This window comes from Molothrus ater, chromosome 1, assembly GCF_012460135.2.
Source record: "Molothrus ater isolate BHLD 08-10-18 breed brown headed cowbird chromosome 1, BPBGC_Mater_1.1, whole genome shotgun sequence".
NCBI lineage: Eukaryota > Metazoa > Chordata > Aves > Passeriformes > Icteridae > Molothrus > Molothrus ater.
In genome coordinates, this window is record NC_050478.2 from 91,080,332 (window position 1) to 91,107,386 (window position 27,055).

At 38.0% G+C, this 27,055-nt stretch overlaps 1 protein-coding gene across 2 annotated transcripts in view; it reads left to right on the forward strand.

Annotated features, from left to right (window-relative positions):
* GABBR2 (gamma-aminobutyric acid type B receptor subunit 2) overlaps positions 1 to 27,055 on the forward strand; it is a 456,950-nt gene that overhangs the window by 92,989 nt on the left and 336,906 nt on the right. For both annotated transcript variants that reach the window (XM_036399440.2, XM_036399448.2), the window contains exon 3: positions 10,400 to 10,537. In XM_036399440.2, coding sequence (XP_036255333.1) covers positions 10,400 to 10,537 — 138 coding nt within the window. The remainder of the gene's footprint in view (positions 1 to 10,399; positions 10,538 to 27,055) is intronic.

The following is a 27,055-nucleotide window of genomic DNA, read 5'->3' on the forward strand; positions in this document are numbered from 1 at the left end:
AACAGCTGTTTGTTAATTATGTTGCAATTTGCAGTGTGCAGGCAATATATTGCTTTTATAGCTTTAAAGCTACTGAAATTTAGTGTTCATGCGCGAATGTGAGAGGATATCAGACAGATCCACCGACTTCAAGTTTTTGAAGTGGTCCCCAATCTCTACCACTTATTCTTCTGGAATATAAAACTCAGATCAAGGAGAGCCTTTAGATAGGAAAACAGCAAATTAAGTTTGGCTTGAAGTAATACCTTGCCTACAGAGCTAATGAAGTTGGAAACCATTTTGAATAGGTTTCCATTCCAGCGTCTCTCCATACTTCCAGGGCTGATGCTTCTCTTTCCTTTGCCTCTTAGGCTCAACTTTGAGTCAATTCCCCACTGCAGATAAGTCCATGGCACCTCAGGTTTTTGTTAGCAAGGTTGCTAATTGGCACTGGGATTTTGGGGGTTTTTCATACTCTCAAAACTGTGACTGTGAAGCATTGTGCCTACTGACAGGCTGAATGTCATCCCATCTGTGTAGCTGCTGAAATAAAACTTTATTCTCTCCATGTTTTTTCTTTTGCCAGGTATTAAGGGGGGAAAAGAATATGATGCTAACTGTGCTGATATGTACTCTATCCATTTCCAGCCTAAGACTTCTATAAAATGGTGAATTATTGTAGTCTCATGCTATGTTAATTCAAGCCAAATTAAAGCATACCATGAATTTAATTTGGCTTTTATGGGCTAACTTAATGGTGGTTTATCCAAAGGATCACACGTTATTCCTCATTAGATAAATTAGCTTAGCAGATTTTCATTCAATATGGACAAAGTTCAACTGTTTTACATCACAGAAAGATTTTAATTAAAAATCACGGACTTGTGATGGAGGTTATTATACCAGATTTTCTTGACCTTTGAGTAAAAAAAAAATTATTTTTTGCTATTCTTAATTCATTATGCCCTTTCTAGCCTCTTACTTTGTCAGCTGTATTTTAATTCTGCTCTTTGTCTGTGTTTCGAAAGTTCTTGTTGGGGAATTAAAAAAAAAAAAAAACACCAAAAATAACCTCTTTCAAACAGTATTGCTTCAGAAAAGTCATGCTGGGAGCTACACATACCACTAAGCACTCTTGATGTTGAATATAATCCTCTAAAGTAGAAGAGTTTCATCATATTTTCCAAAAATGCCAGGTGCTTTCGGACCTTTTATTAAAATTCAAATATATTCTCAAGGATGCTACAGACATCCTTGTGATAGCTTAAGAGATTGTCTCACATTTTCCAGGTAAATGACTTTCAGAAGTTATAAGAACAATTCTGAAGGGCCTTGGAGTCATCTGTGCCTCTTGTCATCCCTGGTGAATGTTTATTTGGAAATTTCTGTGGTTGTGAGCACTGAGACATGGGCCCTGTTGCCGTATGACAGAGGCACACAAGGGAGACTTTATTTCAACATGTCCCTTAACCAGAAGGATGCTGAAGAGGTTGGTTTTTTTTTTTTTTTTTCATATCTCTTCACCCTCAGAATAATTTTTAAATTTCATGTCAGAAAAGTATCAAGAAAGATATTTTTTTTTTTTTTGCCCCACCCCTACCCTTTTTTTATAAAAATAAAGCCTTTTCCATGAGTAAGTAGGTCATGGTAAGGAAAGGATTCATACAGCAGACTTCCCCTACAACTGCTTCTTGCTGCTTGCTGAGGGGCAAGTGATCTTTCAAAATATCTTTGTATTCCTATCTTGGTTTCAGTTGCAGCTTATTACTGCAGAGAGGGGTGCCAGGCAGTCTATCATGTATATCACTGGTACTTTAAATGTTTTGCTCTAGTGCACCTCTATTTTCTTCCGCCTACAAGAACTTCTTGATTTTTATTTATAAATTTGGATTTTTCTCCTTTTTTATTCTCTTATTTCAGTCTTTTATTTACTGTAAAGAGCACTGCTGCATACATTTTTAGTATGTAACAATTTTCAGTGTACTGAAAAGACACACTAAGAGTTTAGAGATGGTACCCTTCCTTGGATAAGGTGATTTTCTAATTTCCAAAATTACCTGGGGGGAAAAAAACCCCAGTCCTATTAAAACTGAGTGCATAGTGAGTAGCAAACATAAGGAAAGGAGAAAACTGGTGAAACTAAACCTTTAAAGACAGTTTCAGAAAATTTATTTGCAAAACATAGAATGAAGTATGATGTATTATTTTTGATTGTTCTTGTGAAAAGTCCTATCTTTTGCATACTCTAGATGTGGAAAACAAAATCCAGTGCCATATTTAAATGACACATCTCTTCACTTTTCTGAATTCTTCCTTATATTCTAAAAAGTGCTGGGGAGTGAATGAAAGGAAGTCTAACAGAAACATATCAGCAGAATGTGACTATGAAAACGTAGGCTTTTTCTGGCAGTGTAATGATAAATAATAAAGTGTAATAATGAAAGGAAGTAAAAAAAAGAGACAACTACAAAATTGAAGAATTGATATTAGTGATTCTGTGTTGAACCTGCCAGTATTGTCTCCTTTAGCTCTCAGTCTCTACTTGAGTAGCAGCTGGCAAATACCTTGTAATTCTACTACAGCACATGTCTGAGAGACAACAAAACAATCAGTAGATTGCAACAATAAATTTAAGTGATAATGATCTTGGGGTTCAAGTATCTGAAGCAATTAACACCTTCTGAGGTTACTTAAATGCAAAAAACAGAACTGATTACCTAGGGGCATTTAAAAAGTATTTTGATAAAAACAAAGTCTGAAGATATTTTCTTCAGTTATTGAATAAATAAAATCATTCTTTGTTTTGTTAGAAACCATTGTAATGTTGAAATTCTTGGTAAAAATTGGAATAGCTGGAGAAAGCAAAGCTGGCTTATTCTCAAAACCAGAATATATTATTGTTTTCTAAATATGTTTGGATATATTATTTTACTGTTCCTTTGGAATTTTTATGCTTTTCCATAATTCCACTTATTTCCATAAAACGTAATGGCAATGGAAAGTATAGGTTAGGTTAGGAGGAAGAATTAAGCAAGGTCTCCCTGTCAATACTGAATTTTCAAAAATATCTGATAGGTGTTTGAGCACCAGAATGTCAGAAAAAAAACCCACTACAGTACCAAGACTTATTTTTGTGTTTTATATATTTACACCATAAAACTGTGAATGTGAACATCCACAAGCAGCTTTAAGGATACTTGGAAAAAATTCTAATTCAAGAGAACATTGTTTTTGGGAACATCCCTCCATTTCAATTAATGCTGATAATTAAAAACATCTCTAAAACTATCTTGTGTAATATTTTATTAGATTAATGCAGAAGTAAGTTAAACAAAATGGACTGTATGTTGTGGATGAGCCAATACAATAGGAACGTTATAAAATCCCTTCTTGTCTAGGAATATTTGAACTAACAAACACCAATTTGATTCAGGTAAGATGGCAGGTCCAACTGCAGAACAATCCAACAAAACTTGGGAACTTCTACTGTGGGATCTGACTAATTCTAATTGCTCATTTTGCACAATAGGATCACTCTAAGGCCCAAAAGTGAGCATTCTCTTAGCAATTCACAAGAAGATAATTATGTTTTAAATTCCTGCTCAACTTCTTACATCCTAGCCAGTGTTACCTGAATTCCATTGCTGTCTAGCCCTCAAACAACTCCAGCACAGGACTGGTGGTACAGATAGAAGAAAAAAATAAAAGGAAAAAAATAAAAGGAGAAAAAAAAAAAAAGGCTGTGGATCTCTGCTTCACTATGGGCCCCCATGGGCTGCAGGGAGTCACCAGGCTATCCCACCATGGGCTGCAGCAGCTGGAGCATCTCCTGTCCCTCCTTCCTCACTGACCTTGGTACCTACAGGGCTGTTGCTTTCATATTTTTTTTTCTTGTTCCTCTTTCACAGCTGCTGTACAGTGGGACTTTTTTGCCTGTTATATTAAACATGTTATCACAGAGTTTCATCAGCTGAAGGGGTTCAGCTTTGGGCAATGGGCAGTTTTGGAGCTGGCCAGAACTGGCAGTCAGTTCTGGGGAAAAATGTGGGGGCAACTGGGCAACTCCTGGTGTCTTCTCACAGAAGTCACCCCTGCTGCTCCTCTGCTACTAAAACCTTGCCACATCAACCAATAGTGCATTATTAAAAGGGAGTGATCTTATATCATAAATACACAAAATACTTCTTGATGTTCTTCTGCACTTCTGTGTGTGTTACAGTTCCACATCAGAGAAAAGCTTTACCTTTGTTTGAGAGAAGACTTCACCTTTCCAGCTGAATGCAAGTTTACTCTGAAAAGAGGAAGTCAAATTAATATCTGATACTACTGCATGTTTAATCAGGATGGAAACATAGACAGAGTCAGTTTTGATTACACAGGATTTATCTATTTGCTACATCCCAATTTAATTTAATATTGGAGTTCTTAAATTGGAATCATTCAGTGTAAATGTTATATACTCCATGAAATAGTAACAAGACTGAAAATATAAGTCATATAATAAAAAAGGGTATTGTTGGGAAAAGTAAATATACTTCTCTTATAAGGAGAAGACAGGAAGTCTTTGTTTATCTTGCTTGGCGGACTCAGTTCCAAACAGTGAACTGAGTAAAAAGAAAATGTCATTGAGCAAGAAGCTGAGCCTTCACAAGGTGTTTAGACAGGCTCTAAGGACATAAGGGGACAGAGGAGCAAGTGGTCCCCCTTGCTTTGAGATCAGTCATTGATCAGGTGGCTGGTGGCACCTAAGGCAGCTTCATATAAGCTGCTAAATGAGATGCCAAGCACCAGTGCCTTAGAGTTAGCACTTGGTGAGCTGTGCAGCAGGCAGAATCAGATTAAAAAGTTGCTAGATAAAGTCTAGAATTATGTCAAGAGGTGTCAAGGTAAGAGAGTTAATTTACTGGGAAATATTTCACTGAATAGATTAAGTCCTCCTCTGCTGTTGCCAGTCCTTCTAAAGCAAAACCAAATAAGACTGCTAAATATGATTGCATTATTTTAGTGAAATTAAAATATGATAGAGAAATCACATACAGAAAAGCCCACTGTTTGGGATGAGTTAACTTCAGTTTTAAGACAGAGAAGTTTAGTGTACTTGCTGGAAGGAGTTGCTCTTGTTTTTCAAATGCAGAACATGGGAATGGCTACAGCAGTTCAGACCAGACTTGATGCAAGTACTTGGCATTGTCAATTCACCAGCAGGAAAGGGTGAGATTTTGGTCTTGCTTCCCTAGAATAGTATCCTGGCCACCAAAAATCTGTGATCCAAGTGTTTCATGAGAAAACTGCCATCTCTCGATTAGGAAGCTTTGAATTGATTTTTTGATCTATGAACTAGTCCAATTTAATTTCATGTATTTGAGAACTTTTAACATTCATAATAACCTCCGGCAAGACATTTCACACCTATTTTGCACAGTGTGAAGTGTTCTAGAACAATTGAAAAGTAGTGCTTTTTCTTTCAATGGATAATTATTTTGTCACTAGATGCTGTGGTTGTCAAAGTGGAGGTTCCAAGAGCAATCGTACAAACTCATGGAAAGAAAATCCAGCTACAGCAATTAAATGCAAAAATATAATTGCTGGCTTTTAAAGTACCTAAATTGCAGGTACTTGAAAACACAGACGAATCTCAGGGGAAGCATGCCCTGCCTGTATAAAGCAGGTAGAGTTTGCCAAATTGATTGACATTTTTTGTTGCTCTGAGCAGTTGTCTATATGTTCTTCACCGAATTGTCTGTGTTTATTGATGACTTTAAAGAAGTCATTGAAAATTAAATTAAAATAATTGTTGGTGTTCTTCATCTCTGAGTTCCATTTGAGCTGATGTTGTAACACAGTTGTCAATGTTTCTAGGCAAGATTTTGTAGCGGATAGGAATAAGGCTTTATACCTTTGTTCTTTTTGTTCAAATTCTCTTAATATATTTATGAGCATTTAGGGCAGATTGCTGCTGAAAGCTCTGATATCTCTTGATAAAGTTGGATATTTTATTATGCAGATGACAGCTGTTTGTTAGTCCCTCTTTTCATAAAGGCTCTCTAACATCAATTGTCAGTAGCTCAATAGACACCAAAATAGTTCCTCATGTTTACTTTTACTCAGAAAAAGTATAGTTGTGCCAGAATACAGCTTGCTGAGAGTTCAGCATAGCTATCCAACAGCTAGAAATCTAAACATAATCACCCATGTGACCAGTGTATCTGTCCCTGCAATGCTCACTGCTGTGCAGCTCTAACAAGATCAGTTAAATTGCAAGTATGTGCTGTTGTGCTAACCCTGTAATTACTCAAACCTCTCAATGTTATGGAGTTGGCAAAACTTTTTATTGTATCAGAGCCACACAAATTTCTATTCTGTGCACCAAGGACTTGCAGTGTGTTATGCTTATGGCCATGAGGATTTCAGTGCACATCCTGGTGTCTCTTTCACTGTCTGCCAGACAGCCCTCCTGGCAGCCAACAACACTCACAGGTCAGTCCTGCTGCTTCTCCTGACTTCAGTGATGTGGGGCCTTCACATGGGACATCCTTTCTCCCAGCTGCAGAGGGCCTTTGGGTAGATGGGAGGTCTCTCCTGTGTATTCAGCTGCTGTACTGTTCTCTCCAGAAATGTTTCTTGCCTGTGTGCACCCCTAACGCCTCAGGCAGTTCTTCCTCCCTGTGTATTCACATCCTTTTCTCAGTGGAGGATTGTAGTTTTTATTTGTCAGCCATTCCTCTGAAGAGGATTCAGGAAGGGTAACACTCCAATCCACAAATTCTTTTCACTCTTCTCCTATGCAGCAGTTCATCTGGCTATTTTTCCTAATTAAAATAGGCAGTTCTATGTACGCTTTGTCAGATGCCAGCTGTGATATTAAGCTGTCATTGTCACAGCAAGAGGCAGGACACTTCACAAACCTTTGCTTAGTGATTTGGTTGTATTTTCCCTTGCAAATTTTCCAGGTAGTCTGTATCAAGTCAGTGTGCTAAGAGATACACTTAATGTAATTATTTCATTAATATGTATGTTTGCTATTTATATTTTGCTTATTCCTGGCTTTTGGCTGAGAGTAAGCACAGCAATTAATGTGTTTGGGGTAGGCAGTTCTCAGCCCCTTCTCCTGAAGAAAATTGTGATAAATGACAAATCACATAAACTTGAAATTCTAGTTTTGGTAAATGTATTGCAACCATGATCAGTGTTTCAATGTGCAGCCAAGTTCAGGGGCACAGCATAGCTGCCCTGTTTTATACATGGCTTGAAAGTGAGCTGGCTGAATTCAGATCAGTGAAGTAGACATGTTGATGACAATTCAGGCAAAATATCAAAACTTGGTGGTAAAAGCAGTGTTGGCTCCTTCAGATTATATTTTTCATGATACAAGTTTGTGACTTTTTATAAGGGATTCTTTCCCCTTCGTTGCTGTCAGTGATGCTACAATTAGTAAGACAATCAGCTTCTTGTCATCATCATGTGGCCAGGACTTTCTAGCTTTTGCTTTTTAATGTGGATTTTTGTTCTTATGCAGTCTTGAGTTGTCTTGTAGATTGCTGCAAAGGGTTTTTCCTGGACCTAGTTGGAGTCACTTGGAGACAACAATTCAGGAAGTTGGGTGGCAATATGATGGGAATTTCAGTGATTGTTGTCTTTAAACAGCACTGCCCTCTTTTATGGTTACATATGAAGAGTTTGGGGATTGAAGGCCATGAGCAGCAGCGGTGGCCACCTGGGATTTCTGAAAAAATCCAGTTGTTCTCAGGGCTCCAGGAGCTCTCTAAGGATACATTCCTCAGACTAGAGGCACAAAGAAACCTTTTCTCCTGCTTGTCTGTCTGGCTTGGTAGGGCTATTATTTTTCTCTGAATGTTTATTCTTTAATGCTTGTGACAGACTGTTCTGTTGCTTGCAGGGAAGAATGTTATACACAGTGTAGGTTGTGAAATGTGACATTAAACAAATGTGAAAGTCTGCTTTCTCCCATCTTTCTCATTTTTCCTTTCATTTCTGTCCAGTATGGCCAGCCACAGTATTAAAAGTTCTTGTTCTTTGTCTCTGAGACATACTTTAGACTATTGGGACAGTTATGCTCAAGGAATAGGCAGAGTCTACTCTAATTATTCATGGTGGCCTAGAAGAGAGAGAGCTGAGACTAGTCAGGAGGAAAGTACAAAGGTGAAAACATGGTAGCCTTTTAACTGGATCACATTTTAGAGAAGCCCAGGTGTTATTGTAGGTACTTTTGATTGATCAGTGATATATTGCAGCGGTGTGAACTTTTCCCTTTGGGAGAGATGAGCAAACATTTTGGCATACCTTCCCAAGAGAATTGCTGTGTGATTGAAAAGGGGTTGTTGTCATGCTAGTATATTCATAACCATGAAAAATCAAATAAGAAAGAAAGACCTTATAACAGTTCTGGACTTCCCAGTAAGCTGACCTAATGCAACCCATAATTCCTGAAGTTTACTGCAGTGAGAAACATTTTGTAGGCAAATAGAAGTCAAAAATGCATCAGATGTTTTGTGATGTAAGGGTGGGTTTTAGTGTGGATTTTACTTCAGATAATATACCATAAGTCCTTATAATTTATTTATTCATAACTTCTACATGGCCCTTCACAGGCTGCAACTTTGGACAGTTATTTTACTATTAATATAATTTGTGTTTCCATATGGCTTATATTCTTTTCAAACTGCTACTTAGTGATACATTTTAAATGTGACCTAATAAAAAAATAAAAATAATTATAGTAACTTGTTTTAAGTTGGTATGAAAACTAGTTCAGCAATCTCTTCTGCTGCAGCTTCATGCCATAAGGTGGATGAGGGAAAATACTTGGCTAAATGTGAATTAAATGCAGATACCTAAAGCTCTGTGTCCTTGGCTGGATTTAGATTTAAGAAATAGCTGAGCCTTCTGGTTGCACTTGGAATAAAGTAGAGTCTTTAAGTAGAGAGTGAAGGAGTAAGAATGGAGAATTCTGCCTCTTCCAATGATCACAGTCTTAATTCTCTCACAATGTGAGCTTGTCACCAGCACATTAAACTGACAGGGGAGCCTCTGCTGTACTGAGAAGTTTTGGGGTTTTTTCTGCATTAAGAAAGAAAGCATTGGGCTATATTATGCAATTTAAGAGAGTCTATTCATTAAATATCTGTATCATTTTGAATAAGTGGGAGCAATAATTCTATTCTTGCAGATAGAATGCAAATATAATAATTTTCTTTTAGCATATTAATTCAGTAAGGAGATTAATATAAGCTTCCAAACTTCTTAGTCAAAATCTTTATTCTCTCTGCAGAATGCAATACAATTACTACTTGGATGCTGATAGTAAATGAACTGTTTTATTGAATAGTTGTAATGAAATACTGGAGGCTGGTGTGTGATAGTTCTTATAAAGAGTACATTCAAGGAAGACTTTGCAGAGGAGGCAAAAGAGGGCAGAAAACTTGTGTTTCAAAAAGAGATAGGAGTGGCTGTTAGTGGAGCAGTGGCAGCTGCTATTATATTCTGTTGGTACTTCTGACTTCCAGTATGGTTTGGAATCAAATTCAACCTTCAGGCACATAATTTATTAATAATCTATTGCAAGCTTAGGAATTAGGGTTATTATGAATTCTTAATACTACTTTATTCAAGGATTGATATATCTTTTACAATACTGACTAGCATGAGCTTTTTTTCTTAATTTTCAGTCTTGGTCTCAGTTTACAGTAAAATCCTCTACACCTGAAATAATGATCAAACTAATTATCAGGGAAGCCAAGAACAGGTCAGGTTAGAAGGACCTAAGAATGTCATCTAGCCCAGCCTGCCACTCAAAGCTGTGTGAGCTATGAGAGCAGAACAATTAATCCTTAGCACTTCAAAAGAATATTTTATCTTTTGAAGACTTGGTGCTACCCTTCTAAATGACAGGCTCTCTGCTACATTTTTTTGCACAGAATACTGAGGTTGGACTGTAAGTTGAAGCTCCTTAGGAGTCTTCTTTAAAGATAGAACTTTCTTTACAGAGACCATCAGTAGTCTCCAACTTTCCTCCAACTATGGAAGACCTGCTGACAATCCGGTGTTACATTACAAATTTTGCTTTGGGAAATGGTAGCTCTAAATGGAGAGAATGTTTTGGCTCAACCATTTGCTACTGGACTTTTTTGTTATTTGTCAAATGGCGGTACCAAAATTCTGGTTTTGTAGAATGAGGTTATGTGATGGTTTTGTTCTGGTTTTGTAATGATGCACTTTTGCTGTTCTTCTACTATGGCTCATTAGGAGTCCAGAAGAGAGTGCTCTGATTTTTCCTGCTTAGGTCGTATGTTTTTATCTGTGGAACGCCTGTTTTCTTTTCCTTGCCCAACTACTCAGCAGTTTATTTCTTATTAAATTTATTTGTGACATTGAATATTGTCTATCTCTTTTTTTTTTTTAGTGTGACAATGCAAAAGGACTCAAAGCCTTCTATGATGCAATAAAATTTGGACCTAATCATCTGATGGTTTTTGGTGGTGTATGTGCAACAGTTACTTCTATAATCGCTGAATCTCTGAAGGGATGGAATTTGGTTCAGGTAAGGCATGGAATGGAATATATTCTAATGCTGTCTTGTGTCTCTGGATTTTTAAAAAAATTAGAAACTTAGCTTTGATGCTTTGAAAGCTTAGAATTTTAATGTTTCAGTTTTGAAGGCCGGTTAATGTGTAAAGATTAGTTACTTGTATATAGTGCTAGATTTTAAGGCTTGGCATTTCATTGTATTAAAAAATGCTTGTGAGTTTGGGGCAGCAGTCATGTGTCTCAGTAGGTTAATTAAATAAGAATAATGTGTCTCAAAAAGCAACCTAGGTGAAATCAAGTTCAGGCATGGTAGGGGGGCAAACCTAGGACTTTTGAAAAGTTAGAAGAAACTCATCAGGCTTAAATTATGGTTCTTCAGGGTATTTACTCAGTCTGTTCTCAGTCAGAACACAGTAATTCCTATGCACTTTAAAAGTGCTGGAAGTGCATAAATTCTAAATAGTGACTAGGTTCACATCTCAGTATTTGACTCACGAAGCACATTTATTCCTAGTTGTTCTTCTTTCTGACTTTCTCAAAGGTCAAGTTTGTGGAAAGGTTTCCTTTGCTGAGGAATCAGAATTTATTAATACTGATCTCTGAAATGCAGATGATAACAGCATGATTTTCTTCATTTATTTAATCATCTGACTAGTGATAATTTTCAGATGGATGGCTGATCGCATCAAGTTTTGCTTTTCTGATGTGGAAATACCCTAGCTTTCTACTCAATGTTCATATTGCCCAAAGATACTCCTGCATATATTTTTTTTCTTAAAAACTCTTAGTCATTCTATAGTAAAATAAAAAAATACAAAACAATTACCTGAGGTTACAGTTACAAACAGGCTCCTCTTTTCCACCTGGAATACTCACTGAGAGTAGTGCAGCAAGAACAAATGAGGCATAATTAAGTTTGTGAAGAAGATGATGATCAGAGTACAAATGGGAAAATCTTAGGAGGATAATTAAAGTAGCTTGTTAACTGTGTTTGCAATGCTTGTCAGATCAGATATTTTTTCCTTCTGCTTTGGGATTTTTTTTCTGATATAAAAAAGCAATTCCTCTGTGGAAACCAAATAATAGTGTGTCTCTGGGGAGAATGGAGAAAATAACAGAAGTCTTGAAACTAGCCTTTAACACTCTCTCTTAAAATTGGCCTAGTTCATGACCTAAAATGAAGTATGTGGCTGGAACTCTGTTTTTTTTGGTTTTTTTTTTTTAATTTTGTCACATGGAATTTCTGTATAATGTAGGATGTTTTAAACAGCTGTGTTTCATTGTGCTAAAAACCGTTATCATTTGCAGTCAAGTTCTGCCTAATACAATCTGGAAATCAATTTGTTCATGAAGTTGCTCAGTCTGAGGAAGGGTGATTAGAAAGCTTTTAAATTCCTGAATTTGTCAATATATATGTCCAATTATAGAATGGTATGAAGTATTGCCACCAGAGAGCATTTATTTCTCTGTGTTCAAGTACTATAGCTGTGACTATGTCTTAAACATTATTTATGATACCAGTTCATCAAGGTGTTCTTGACTGCTTGGGCTTAGTATCCTGTGGGCACTAGATAAATCCTCACATGGAAAAATGGCCCTTTATGTCAAGTTTTTATATCTTGATTGGCTGAATGATGAAAAACCCACAACAGCATGGCTGGGAACTATGGCAAGGCTTAGTAAATGGTATAGCAGCAATGGCAATAATCTAAATATTGTTTGTGAAAGTGTTATGTCGTATAGTGACAGCAATATGTGTATCTGCAAATCAGCAGATATCAGCATGTATAAGATAGTAGGGAAACAGAGTACAAATCCTTCCACTCCTCAGGATCCACTGTCATAAGTGTCTCTGATTGAAAGCATAACTTGAATAGAAGGAGAAGATAGAAATCTGTGGTTCTCAGAAGTGGAGCAATAATATTCAGCCTGATAAAATACAAGGCTGTCCTCCCTCAAAACTTGAGACTTCACCTCAAGGAATCAAAACAAACTCACATAAATTGTTGTATGAAATCATGATGATAATGAAGTCATCTCATGTTGCAGTCAGGAAGAGGGAAAACAGCATAGAGACAAAAACTAACCTGACATTGTATTATTGAATAGAGGATTTTCATTTAGATGTCTGACTCCAAAGCTCTGTCCCTGTCCTTGTGCCTGCAGTCATGAAAACAAAGCTCTTAACCCTAGCAGGGACATTTGATTTGATTTGATTTACACAGGTGTCATGAGGTTCAGCAAACTGATGACTCTCTTACATGCAAGAGAAAAGCAGGATGATACTGCATTTTCTTGGGAAAATAGGGATGAAAGAAGAATAATACAATATAACTAAAAGAAAAATTACTTTCCTGACCAAATACAATATGAGGCTTGCTGACTGCAAAACCATTCTGAAAGCCTTTTACCCCTGATTTCCAAGTTACTGGGTGACTGCTTTTCCTCTGTTGGGATGAATTTTTCTTTTCTGCCTCTTCTCCATCCTCTACAATAAGAAGTTGCCAAAACCAAACAGTGAAACAGCAAGCCAAGAGTATAATGTGCTGGAAATTTTCATATTGCATTTTCTACTCAGGTAATTACAGTAGTGATGAGGGAGGGGAAGGAAACAGATTCTTGCAATGTGTCTTCAGTCTCTACTCTCCTTACTCTATGCTTTTGATAATGATAGTGTCTTTTTTACTTAACGGGTTAAATCAGGTCACTGACAGCCTGCAACAATGGGAAATAGGGAAGATTATAGAGGTTGAGAAAAGTCTCAGTCTGAAGATGACATATCTTATTTCCATGTCATATCAAAAAATGGGTACTTTACCTTCTCCATCTTTACAAATTCCGATTTAGTTTTGATCAGCGGCAGAAAGGGAATTTGTGTTCTCAATTAGCTACCTTCAACTGCTGGCTGATTAAATTATCTCTTACTGTAACAAAATTAATTATTTTTTAATGGAGCATTTTATATCTGTGAAAGGAGCAAGTTGTTTTAGTCCGCAAAGTCTTATGTCATCCTGAAGGACTTTCACTGAGGTATGCTAGGTGACACAACTTGGAAAATGCTTTTTGAACAGATATTCTTAGCAGGACAAATGCAGGCACCCATTCCTTAGCCTCTCAAATTGAAAGCCTCGCTGTGGGTAATCTCTGTGTGCCAGCAGTCCTTTGTTGAGTGACAGTCTGAATATGGGTTGGAGGCTGCCTGTCCATCTTTGATCTCCAGGCTGTGGAGTGGAATCAGTTTGAACTTTTGGTGGTTTAGTTTAAAAGTGCCAATAATATCTTGTGCCTTTGACAGTGGGCCTCAAAGGCACAAGAGTGGAAAGTTGCTGTTCTGTAAGGGGAATGCATCAATGTCAAATTCTTCCATATTAATCTTACCCCCATTCCCTTTCAATATGTATTCAAGGCAATTAAAGAGTGAAGAAGAATCATGAAGAGTATCTCTTAATATCTTTCAAAAGATAAATTATGTATTTTTATTCTCTACATCAAAGCATTCCTGCTAGTATCCAGTTAGTGTGAAACGGAGGAGATCATTAGTTATTCAGTCTTTCTCTTCTATTTCAGTATATCCATCAACTGTTATATCCATGTGAATTTCTTACAGTGGAAAAAGTATCTATTTTATATAGATTGCTGCTTCTCCTGTTTTTCATTGTCATCTCACACTTTTCCTAATTGCTTTGTTAACACAAACATTTAGTCAGCATGATGATTTTGACCACACTGGTCATCTCTCTTAATCTGTGGAACTCCTTCTCAATTTTTGGAGATTCATCTTTTTCTGCTATTGTGCCATTGATGTTCTCTTACAGCCTGCTTCGTTTACAATATCATTTAACTCTGGAAATAAGCTTCTGCCAGAAACAAAGTATAAATTTTTGTGCTTCCTCAGAATATCCTCTGTTCCTACATATTTTATGTAATCTAGTCATAACTGCTGGCTTGTAGGCAAGTAACTCCTTCAGGCAATACAGTGATTAGATTGTAATGACATTCAAAACTCAGGAACCTTATTTTGGATTCAACATCTCATGGTGGAAAGTTTTCTAACAAAATTATAGGTACTCTAATCATGATATATTACTGCTCACTCTTGGGCATATTAATGTAGGATGAGTTCCTGTGTTAGAAAGGGGAGTCGGAAAGGGAAAATTCCTGGTTCTCATGCAATTGGATATTAAAGAGCCTACCCTGAGATTTGTTTTATTGTCCCAGAGATCCATAGGTATTCAAATCTCACCTCTGAATTACTGAAAAGGCTGCTGGTGTTCAAGAAAATTGGTGATGTTTCTAGCTTTTGCTTCCCTTCTGAAACAAGGCGGATGTGATTGCACTGTCAGTTCCTCCTAGGAATTTCTGACCAATGGCCAGTCACAACCTAGTTTTAACAAGGGATTTCCCAAAGATTGTTAGCTTGTACACATTGCTGTGAAAATGATCTTCTGTGGAATGAAGAGGAGGCTGCAATATGAGCACAGAGAACTTAGGGCCAGCTCTGCTGTGTTGTCCTACATGTCCAGCTGCTCTTTAGGGAAAGGGAATTGATTGGATTGAGAAGATTGCTAAAAAAAAAACAGCAGAAAAAAATTGAGGAAACACAAAGGGAGGGTGAAACTCAGAAGGGGATGAAGTAGGAGCTGAGGTGTGTGTTTGTACAAGCCTAGGACACATGTATCTCTAAGAAACCAGGCTTTAATAGGTGTCTGTTACTCATAAAAATGATTGTTAACACAGAATTTCAAGCTATGTTCAAGTTAAAATGATGTGCTTTACCATGAAAGTACTGCAGGTCATCACAGAGATTTCTATACTGGCCACTGAATCAAATTCCTTTTGTTAATATCTGAATTTTCTAAATCCTTATGCTTGTTACCTGGAGCTCCAGCATGGACACATAAAACATTTAATAAAAGAGTGTGGTGTTTTATTTTCTTTTTAGCCTTTTTCATCATGTTTGCTCCAGTACAGTGAGTCTGTGCTACTTTTGCCTTCACTGCACAAATTTTCATATATTATTAGTTTAAGTAATGAAAAGGGCATTTAAACTAGTCTTTGCCTAAGAAGATTAGCTACTTCTATCTATGTGATGCAGGCAGTCCCTCTTGAAGAGGCCTTTTTCCCGCTGGAATATGACCTGATGCACCAACAAACTAGAATCTTCTTTTTGGCTCGTAATTCACTATTGCAATCTTCTTTTTCTTCTTCTTTTTTTCTATTTTTTTTTCTCCTGGGATTGGAGGGATTTTATAAATTTTCTGTATTTGTGTTGTGCTTTTAATAGAAAAAGTGCATGAGGGAAAGACACCTCTTGAGGCCTTATTATGTAAGATGCAAACCTGAGGACATTCTGGTCCTCCTTTCAGGAGTTAGCTGAGCACATAAGGAAGTTTTGCTCACTTCTCTGTAGGAATACCCAGGAGCAGGAGAAAAGCAGAGTAGGTCTGACCTTCAGGCGGAATTTCCTGTGAAGTTTCTCCTCATTTGAGAGAAGCTGTGGTGAATTTGGAGGGAGACAGACCTTTTAGTTCTGCAAATCCTCCCCCTGGTACAAGCTGCCAGCAGGAGCCCTGCCATTATTGATGAACCCTCCTGAAGACTTGCAGCTGCTGCTGGAGAAGAGGGTGCATGGGGAGTTGAAACAGATGATCAGTGCCATACCTGCTAATTAGGCTGTGTGTCTCAGTGTGGGGATGGATGCATACGTGCACAAGGTAGAGCAGACCTGGAAGCAGTTGTATGTTTACCTTTCAGCTTAGAGAAATGGATGTGGCAGTACAGCAGACAAGACTGGTCTAGGGCAGACGAATTACTTTAGTGGCAAAGGTCCTTCCACAGCAGTGCTGAGTCCCAGTGCATTATTGCAGTTGTACCCGAGGGGAGACATTTGCATCGCTTCGCTGTTAAGAGCAGAAACATGGTCCACAAAATTTAAATTGCAAAGTTCAGAAAATTTCCAGGCTGAGGTATGGCAAGAAGTGCACATCCTAAATTTCAAATGCACTGCAAGATATAGTAGGACCTTCTTTTCTCCTCTTCTTTTCTTTTCTCCTCTTCTTTTCACCTTCTGCCTAAACGTATGACATTGATTCTATGGCCGAACCTGTCTTTCCATCAATTTGAAACTGGCTTCTATCCAGTGTTCACTTTTATTTAAATACGGTGAGCTGCTCTTTTTCATCTTGTTTGTCCTGCAGAAAACATCAAAACTACAATTTATAGTCTAGTTTTTGCCTTTGATCTAGTGTCTAAGGTTCAGTTCACTACATAAAGTGGGAATAAAAGACTTTTAATACAGCTCTAGAGTTAGGTCAAAGCAGTTCAAGACTTCAAGATTAAAGCTGTATATTTATTCTAACATGATTTGCATGTTCTAGCATGCAAATTCAAAAATGGGGTTCAAAAAAACTCCCAATTTTTTTCTTATTTTTCTTCTTCTTAGCTGTTTGGACATATTCATTCAATCACTTTTGTTTAGTGTTGGATCAATAATATTAAATGAATGAATGATGGCCTCAGAAACTGAAACACACTGAAAAGGCATGGGTGTCACTTTGCCTTGCAGTATAATTTATGCTTGGGAAAACATTTAATTCTGAACAAATCAGATATTCCATCTGTCTGAATCCGAATGGTCTCTTGAATAAAAATAAAATACATTAAAAATATCCCAAACACACAGTGTAATACATAGGCATTGATGGATTTTTTTTCAAATACAAAGTCTTGTGTTATAATGCTAACACACATTATTGTGAGGTGTTTAAAATGTCCAGGTTAATTTATAATTAGAATAAATAATGGCGGTGAACTTTGGTATTTGGGGTTTTTTTTCTTTCCTCCATGTAATTTTTTATTGTTGCACTGCTTGTATTGCTGGATTTTTTTCAGTTGTTCTTTTTTCTTTCCCATTGTGTTAATTTCTATTAAACAGGCCTGAAGTCTTTTCTCATGTGGCTTTTGCAGCCCCACAGCTAGGATAGCCTTGCCAGGTAGAATCTTACTTATCAAAATGTTTAAGTATTGCACCTTGCAGGTATTGCAGAACTTCCTTCCCTGCTACAAAGGTACCCCTTACTGCTCCCTCAGGCTGCTATTTGCTGCTGCCTTCTCTGGAGGGGTTATAGGAGGGGAGGTAGAGGGGCAATTTTGGTTCCCAGCTCTTCCTTCTGTCGTCTTCCCTGTTCTGATATGATAGGCAGATTTAAGATTTGCTTCTTTGTAAAATCACTTGTAGTTCAGCATCTTCTTTATGCTGAATAAGGATGACTTATATGTGATATGCACCTATTTCTTTCTCAGATTTGAGATTATTTTTATGACAAATTTTCTATTACTTTGTTAGATGTCTGTTTTTTGGGTTTTTTATGGTTTAACCCACTGGACAAAAGTGTTGCTAAATTTTGGTATAGCACTGTGTTTTCACTTGACTTTTTCTGGGAAATGTCATACAATTTGTGGGGATGTAGCTCTGTGACATTAATGCCCCATTAATGACAATATTTGATTTATTCACAGTTACACCAGCCCAAAGAATCATGTTTTAATTCATTAATCCCACTGGTTTCATTACTCTGTGATCCAAAAACTTGTCTAGAATCTCCCATTGCTTAGTGGGAGCATTTTTATAGTTTCTCAGCAATTGCAGCACTGAATTTTGAGCTGGCTCATGCATTTTCCCCTTTGCCTGACTCTACGAATCTTGTTTCTCTCTCATTGCAAACTCTCTCAGGGAGATCAGATGCTAATTAGCTGTCCATCTGTATATGGTTTTTCTGCTTTAAAGGTTATATTGATTTAAAGCTATCTTATTTGACTGAAAATCACTTAGCACTTTTTGGCTGGTTTTTGGCAATCATTATTAATTTATTCCAAAATGGTCAGACTATAATATTGTATTTCTCTGACTATTGCAATATTTCAAATATTCAAGGAAATCAGTTTCAAGCTTCTTTTACCACCAGATCCCCAAATGTCGTTTTTCTGGTTATTTTCACTACACCTACGATTTCTGCAAAGCTGGAATGGGTAATTTTGGTGTGCTACTTGTCAGAGTGACTACTGTGATTTGTCTCTTAAACAAGCAGCACTGAGTGTGCTCTACAAAACCAGCTTGCTGGCCTGTTTCTCAGGAGCCTGCCTGGAAAGCCCTGGGGTTGTTTTCTCTCCAGTCCCTTTGGCCAGCCTGGCTTGAGTGGCCTTATGTGGAGTGGCACCCTCTGCCATAGCTGCTGTTTTACTTGGAAACACACAAACCTGTCCACAGTAAGAAGGCAAATACATCAACGACTAATAATAACTAACAAATAACAAATACAACTTGACAGCTAAGTCAAGGCAAAATTGATATGATAAATTTTGTTTCTTCATACTGTGGCTCCCACAGCCTTAAATTCACTTCTTCCTTTCATTGTGTCTCATTTAAATGTTTTTCTTCATGTCACTCTTCTATTACAGAACAAGGAAAGCATTTTCATGTGGTAAATTAACCTGTTTTTCCCTGAATGTTGTTTGGCAGCTGTTACTTAATTACTTATTTTGAGGAATAGCTTAATTCATACAAATTTGGCATCAACAACACCTGGGCATAAATTGAAGAACAAACTAATACACCAAGAAATTGGAAGAAGAATAATCATTGCCATGAAATTTTGAAATTGAAATAAAATATTTATTGGTCTTCAAAAACAGAAGAAGTTTAATTGTGGCCCATTAAGGAAGTAATTCAATGGTGATATGTTTCTAGAAAAGCAAATGCTAAGGTACAAATTCTCACATAATAGAAGCTGTTCTAAGGGCATGATTCTAAAATTCTCTGTAGGGTTCTTGGTATGTGATTCAAGTAGGATTGAAACCTATATGGATGACCTCTGTTTTAATTTTTGGTATTCCCAGTACTTGGTGCACCTGAAGCAGTTCCTGGGGCCTTGCAGATCTTGCTACATGATTTCTCCAGGCATCAGTTAAGTTTTGAAACAACTGGAAAAAATCAGGCAAATTGAGCAAGTGATAGTTATGTTTTAATTAAACATGAAGTGATTTGGAAGCATGTTTATTTTCTTTAGCCTTAGTTGTCGCACTTAGAAAAACTCGAATCTCAGTGTCAGAGACAATAGAAATGATCAGCGTAGTTTAAGAACCTCTAGACTCTTTTGGAAAAACAACTTTGCATACAAAATTGTGACTGAGACAATTTGTAGTTGGAATATGAGGCTTTATTTGGCCCTGGGATGACACTGAGAAGAGGAATGTACTCCACAGCTCTTAAACATTGACTTTTGATGTCATTTCCCTGTCCTTCTCATCACATTTAAAACTTACAGCTATAGATAGCTTAAGTAGCTGAGTCTAAACTTCATTTTGCACTAGAAAATAGTTCCACACTTGCATGTTTCCAGTCTTTCAGAATCTCTTCTTGGCTCTCTGGAATTTAATTCCAAACTGTAGTTGCAAATCCAAATTTACTTTGATTTCTTGTTTTGCCTCGATTTAATTCATTTTTAGGAGATGTGTAGCTAGAAACTTCTGAACTCTGTGTTAAGCCCTAACACCTTATTCTCCTAATTCTCAAAGTAAAGGAAGGCATTTCTCCAGTGAAGTGCAGTCCCCAAGTTCCCTTACTGTCTCGGTCTCTCTGCGAGCCTCTCAGGAACCCTGGGCCAGTCCCGAGTCGGCAGACACCGGGGAGGGCAGCCCCGACACGGCCGACAGCGGGGAGACACTCTCTGTGCCCCGAGGGTGCTGAGGGCACCTGGGCTGACAGCAGGGAGACACTCTCTGTGCCCCAAGGGTACTGAGGGCACCTGGGCTGGGCGCCTGTGCAGCACAAGAGACACCAGAGACATCGGTAGAAGAGAAAGGGCTGACTCTTAGCAGGGGTTAATCCAAGGTTTTATTAGGATCCCAAAGCAGCTCCTGCACCTCAGGGGCCTCCTGCCGAGAGCCCCGGGAGATGTCCGAAGGTCACATTTCAAGGGAGGAGGAAACCAAAAGTAGATAACATTTTACCAATCAATAGGTATCTCTGAGGGATGGGAACTGGGGGATAGACATATAGGACAGCGTATGATGCAAGGCCTGGGGGGCTGACCCCTGGCCTCTGGCTGATCACTCGACAACTTGGACCGAAACTTCTGGATGGGGGGGATGGGATGCTGAGTGATAGACAGAGAGCCAGGGTGGGGGTTTAGGGATGATCTCTAGAGGGATAACACAGGTAAAGGGAGGGGAGTACAGTCTGGGATAAACCATTTGGGAAAAATATTGGAATACAAAACAAAACTACTTCAAAATATTACAAAATATAAAAACGCACTACAACACCTTACCTTACAAAGTTCCATGAGACTTTGTTATCTAGTAGACAGCCCATCACAATCTGATTAATAAAATACAGCAGGATTGGCAATAGAACCACTACAAGGTTTGTTTGTGTTATGATGCAACACTAAGCTAGGAAAATTTTATAATTATTTATAATTAAGCTACTGTGAGGGCACAGTGTGTATCAGGATGTGGATTCATTATGTTGCTTTGCTTTCTGAAAGTAAGAAGATTAGTGGCACAGCTTCTGGAAGGTTTGTTTAAGTCCTTCCGTATTCAGATAAGGGAATAAGTATGCATGTGACTGGGGAGTGGCAGGTCTCCAGCAGTCTAAAATATTGCATGAAGTGCTTGGGAGCTACAATTTTGTATTCATTTTAAGCACTGTCTTCCTGACATAAATCAAGAGTTAATTTGTTCTATTAAAAGAAAGGCAAGAAAGTTCTTCTTCACAGCCCTTTTGAAAAGCTTGTAGAAGAGTGATGACATTCTTGATCTGAAATAGTTTCTAAGTGCCAATCAAAAGCTGGATGTTCTGCATTTTTCCAGTGGAGGGCACGAAGATGGTCAGGGGTCTGGAGGATCTCTCCTGTGATGACAGGCTGAGAGAGCTGGGGTTGTTCAGCCTGGAGAAAGGATAGCTCGAGGGCCTTATAAAAGCCTTCCAGTACCTAAAGGGAGGTTACAAGAAAACTGGAGAGGGACATTTTACAGGAGCATGGAGAGATAAGACAAGGGATAACAGCTTTAGACTGAAAGCAGATAGGTTTAGATTAATTATTAGGAATAAATTCTTTACTGTGAAGGTGACGAGACACTGGAGCAGGTTGCCCAGAGAACTTGTGGATGCCCCATACCTGGAAGTGTTCAAGGCCAGGTTGGAGGGGGGCTCTGAACAGCCTGGTCCTGTAGGAGGTGTCCCTGCCCATGACACTGGGTTTGGAGCTAGGTGGTCGTTAAGGTCCATTCCAAACTAAACTGTTCCATGATTCCAAACAAACTCACAAACTGGATCCACTAATCTGTTTGGGAGTATCTGTAGCTGCAAGTACAAGATCACTTCTGGGAAAGTGGCATTATTAGCCCTTGCAAATGATGGGGCTTTTTGCTATAAAGACACACGTCTGCTACAGTGCTCATTTTCCTCATGTCTCTCATTTAATGTAAACAATCACTCCAAAACATTGTTTGGCAAGCAAATTTTAGCTGCTTCTTTTTTCAAAGTTCAGAATGCCACTGAGAAAAGCAGAGTGACTGAGCAAGCAGTAGAGATGATCAGTATTATGTTTAGCTCTTACTGACTATGAAAATGAAATAAGAGGTTGTGTACCTACCTGTACATATATGCCTACACACATATCTATTTAGAATTATCCAAAACTGCCCTCAGTCTCTTTTATGGCTCAATCTATTGCTTGTGGGCACTGGCATGTTTCAGATAAATGCAGTCTCTTACATTGCATCAGGATGCATTCTCATTCAGAATTATTGTTGACATGTTTAAGTGGGTGCTTCATAAGCAGCCTGCTTTGAAATTTTCTTCCTGTGATTTTCTGCTTTACCTGCTTTGTGTTTTGTTTTGTTCTGCTTGCTTGTGAGAAGTTAAAAAATAATCTGATTTGCAATTCTAAAAGTGAAGGAAGGGCCAGAACAAGGAGTTTACTTTTGTAGAAAAATCCTGTATGTTATTTCTGGATCTTGATGCAGGAATCCAGAATTTTCCAGATTATGGACTGTAATCAGTCCAGCCTGGAAGAAATTTGTCTATAGAGACAGAAGTTTAAGAATTAATTTTAACCTAGCAAATTTCATTCTATCTCTTCAAATTTTCATGTCTTGACTATTAAAATTTAGTAAAGTTGTAGCTGTGAAATCTGCTAATGCTTAAGGAAATTAACATGAATGTTGATTATGAGTTCTTTGAGCTGTCATTCTGAAAACTCTTGTGACCAGTGTGATTTTGTCCTTGCTTTTGAAAGTCTGTATGACAGCGTGATAAAATCCTGTCTTTATGGTGGTTTTAGCTTGGGAGGAAGCAAGAAAATGAAGATGAGGGTTTCTTATCTTTTTCTTTTGTTAGAGCAAAGGGCAGAATTATGGAACTATGGGGCCCTGAGTTTCACTGACTGACTACTCACCTTTATTGACTGAGACCTCAAGCTACAGTTTTTTGCAACCATAATAATCATAGACTGTACTCAAGGTGGCAGGAGGCATATCTTCATTTATAACACAAACTTCCTCACAACAAATGTGCTTGCACTGGCCTGACTTGTCTCCTATTCACTGTCCAATTGTCAGATCACAATAAGAGACCTAGAATTCTGCAACTTAATGTTGCTTTAAGAAAAGGTATGGAGGTAAGCTGCTGATTTGTTTTTGTTTTATTTTTTAATTAAAGAATTGAAACAGAAGACAACAAAACTGAGTAAAAATCTTTTTACAAATAATCCTTTGCTTTGCTCTTTCTGTTAGCCTCTTTCTTAACTTTTCTATTTCCCATTGCCACAAGCAGTGCTAGAAGGGCTTAAAGGCAGCACTTTGCCAATTAGTCATGGCCTGCACACTGCTCGTTTGAACAGCAGGCATTCATTTTTATGTCCAGAAGTCCACATTTATTAATGCAGATGAACCAACAGAGGGGAGTCTCATAGTTAGTTCTATGGTCTAACTGGTTATGTGAGCAGGGAAAATGAAACCTTAAATGTTGTTGCCCAGTACTCTACTGTTTTACAGGCAGATTATTATACTGTTATAATCACCTTGGAAAGACAGCTTGTGCCTCCAGTCACAAATGAATTCACACAGAATATGACATTCTTAGCATAGTTGTAAAGGGAAGAGGTTGCTGGGCAGTAAATCATAGAATAAATGTTTACTGAGAGTAAGTGATTGAGAGTGCTACTTTGGAAGTCTTAGCTGCCTGTCCAGAGACTACATAAATCCTGCCTGAATGTTTTCCCCAAAAGCTCCATTTATAAGAGGTATGCTTTCAGAAAGCAAGGGTAATATTATTGCCCCAGCTCCCTGGATGAATAATGAAATGTACATCACTTGAATTCTATAGAGCTTCAGACTTGTCCATGTATGAAATGGGTTTTGGTAACCCCTCTATACGAGGACACCTTGAGGCCCAGTATCTCATAAACTTACCATCAAATTTGCCCTTGATCCTGCACTGCTTCAGAGAATAAATGTCTCTCATTCTGCATCTCTGCTTGGTAGTCAGCCACCACCATGCCATGCTGTGCTCAGGAGGGGTCCCATTCCAGGTGATATTGCTTCTGAGTTTCCCAGGAGTCTTAACTGCAATTTCTACAGTTATTATGAAAAAAAAAACCCAAAAAAACAAAAACCCAGGAGAGGGATCAAAACAAATGCCCTTTTTCTGAATTGTCATCGAGATTATTGTGGCCAATGTTAAATTTCTGGTTTCTTACCTCCTTTGCTTTTGGCCTTTGAGGAAGGCAGTTCTGTCTTGCCACAAAACATCAAAAGGGCAGTGAGGCATCTCAGATAGTCATGGCACAGTGCTTATACTAGTGAAATAAATTTCTAGAAATTGGAAGTGGTACTGTCTCAGCTTCTCCTTTGGTGATACAAAGACTAGCTCTGTGTGAGTACCTGGGTCATGGAAGAGAATGGATGGATTTCCACTAATCTTTGGGTGCTCTAAACAATATTTATATGGAATAATATGCCTTTCAATACCCACCTTTCAAATTTACCTGAAAATGGAAGAGTGTAAAAGAATGAAGTGTACACATTTTCAGGGCATGATTTGGTCCCAAGAGTATGGAGTTATGAAACCTGCAATTTAAGCCCTGCAGAGGGTGGGATTTCAGATGCTCAACTTGGAATGGCTCATTGCTCTAGCTCTAAGCACCCCCATGCCTAGCATGCCTGATGTGTTTGAAGCACTTCCTGAGGCACTTAACTCTCCCTGTGTGCTGTACTGTGACCTTAAGAGCCTAACTTTGTATTCCATTACTCTGAAAAAGCACTGATGTTCCCACAGTATGTGTTTGCCAGGTATCTCTGAAGCCATGTCTCTCTTTCATCATACTGCAACTCCTCACTATGTTGAATCACGGTATGTAAAACTGGAGTTCTAATTTTAATGTCACAATTAACTTCTGTGGTAATGAGCAAAATGAAAAGTTATTAGCCAAATCCTTTTTCCTGCTCTGCAGTCTAATTGTCATCTGGAGAAATCTCCTCAGAGTTGTAATAACAACTTTATGAGCTCAGTAGAGAGGAAGTTGTATGCCTCTACTGAGGTTTTAAGCCAGTACTAGACATTGAAGACCGATACACCAATTTAAAAAACCCCAAAACCCAACTTTCATGGAGATTTTGCCTGATTTTAGGAATGCCTAAATGTATAAGGCAGTTCCCTTTTTTTTTTCTCAGATGACTCCAGGTGCTGGTTATGTACAAATTTGCCTTTGTGCATTTTATTTAGGCTTGCTCTAGTCGATGCAGGTTATTGTCACTTAGTTGCAGAAATAGGCCTTAATAAAATGCTCCGGTTTTCTTTTAAGATGTTTCCAGCAGATAAGATAGTAAAGACTGGTGTTTTAGTGTGAAAATAAAACACCCAGAATAGTTTCCCAGAAATTTAGAGATTTGCATTTCTCTCCTAGGACAGTTAAAATCACCTCAGAGTGCCATAACCAGTAGGCTATGGAGCCACTGTCCCTCACATGCTCTGTTTTTCTGGTCACACAAACGTTTTCAATGATCTGCTATGCAGTGGGGCACCAAGGACATGAGGTAGGGGAAGGTGTAGTTGACACTCTGAAATGGTGGTAATGGTGATAAAACCACTATCAGTGCATCAACCTGAGGATGACTTGGACAAGATGCTCAGACATGTGGTGTGACTCTTAGGGATGGTGCTGTGCAGGGCCAAGAGTTGGACTCCGTGATCCTTGTGGGTCCCTTCCAGCTCCACCTATTCTGTGGTTCTGTGATCTACATTTCCTTCCTTCTGTAAAAGACACTGACTTTAATATATGAGTGCTCCTACATTCTGGCAGCCAATGTGTCTAGGTAAAAATAATGAACTGTAGCCAGCTGCTTTGGCAGGACAAGTATCAGCGCTCTTCTTCAGCCTGTGATCTTCATGGATGGATGTAGGCATCTGCTACCTTGAATGATGTGCCTGGTCTTGGCAGAGCAAGACTTGGTACTCCCCATTACCCCAAGCATTCCAAATGTACTAAATATGCCCTGTTTAGTATATTATTATTTTTCTACACCACCATAATTTCCAGTTCATCTTATAAGAAAGCTAAATGTGCACAGAGTTCAAGGTGCTCTTCTGGGACCCAGCTCCCACAGGTTGAGTTCTGCAGTATTTATCTCATATGTACTGGGAAAATTAAGTTCACCTATAACTGAGTTTGTATTCACTGTGCTACCTGAAGTTACCTTGTTCAGCACAAACATACAGTGAGGACAGGAACAAAAAATAGCTTGCTTATTGATTGTAGCTTAGGGGTCATTTTCAAACATTCTAGATATGTATAGAGGAACAATCCATCTCTGTTCCTGCTTAAAGAGTATATGACTGATCTTGTCAGCTTTAATTTTTATGAAATTTAGAATGTGACATTTGGTATGTCTGAACTTATGTCCATGTAGAATACTGTCTGTTCTCTGGAGTCAGTTCAGGATAAGCCACTCAAATTATCTGTCTTACAGGAAAACATTACCAGAATGGATTTTTCAGGTAGTATGAGAAATCTTCAATTTTTCTTTAAACTGTTGGATAACTTTCGAAAAGTCCTTAAAGAGGAAGAATATTATACAATTTAGATATTGATTACATTAAATTTTCAGAATTTCATAACAAGTTTTTCCAGAATGGATCCCAAGATTTGGTAGTGGTTCTCCACCACTTCAACACACAGATGACATCTTCCTTATTTTGATATCTTCAAAACCTGGGCCTAAGAGAATCAGAAATCACAACATAATACATGAAAGTACTCTAGAGATACAAAACTTTTTCTAACGAGATCTTCTGTCTCTTTTGATTCTGTACCCAATCTAGAAATACATGCTTTCTATTTCTTTCAAAACACAGGCATTAATATAAAATAATTTAATTTTAATATTTTCTAAGCTTCCTTCAAGCAAATTGAAAGACTAAATATTTTCATTTTGAAGAGACTTTTCCATGTGTGGTGATTCCTCAATC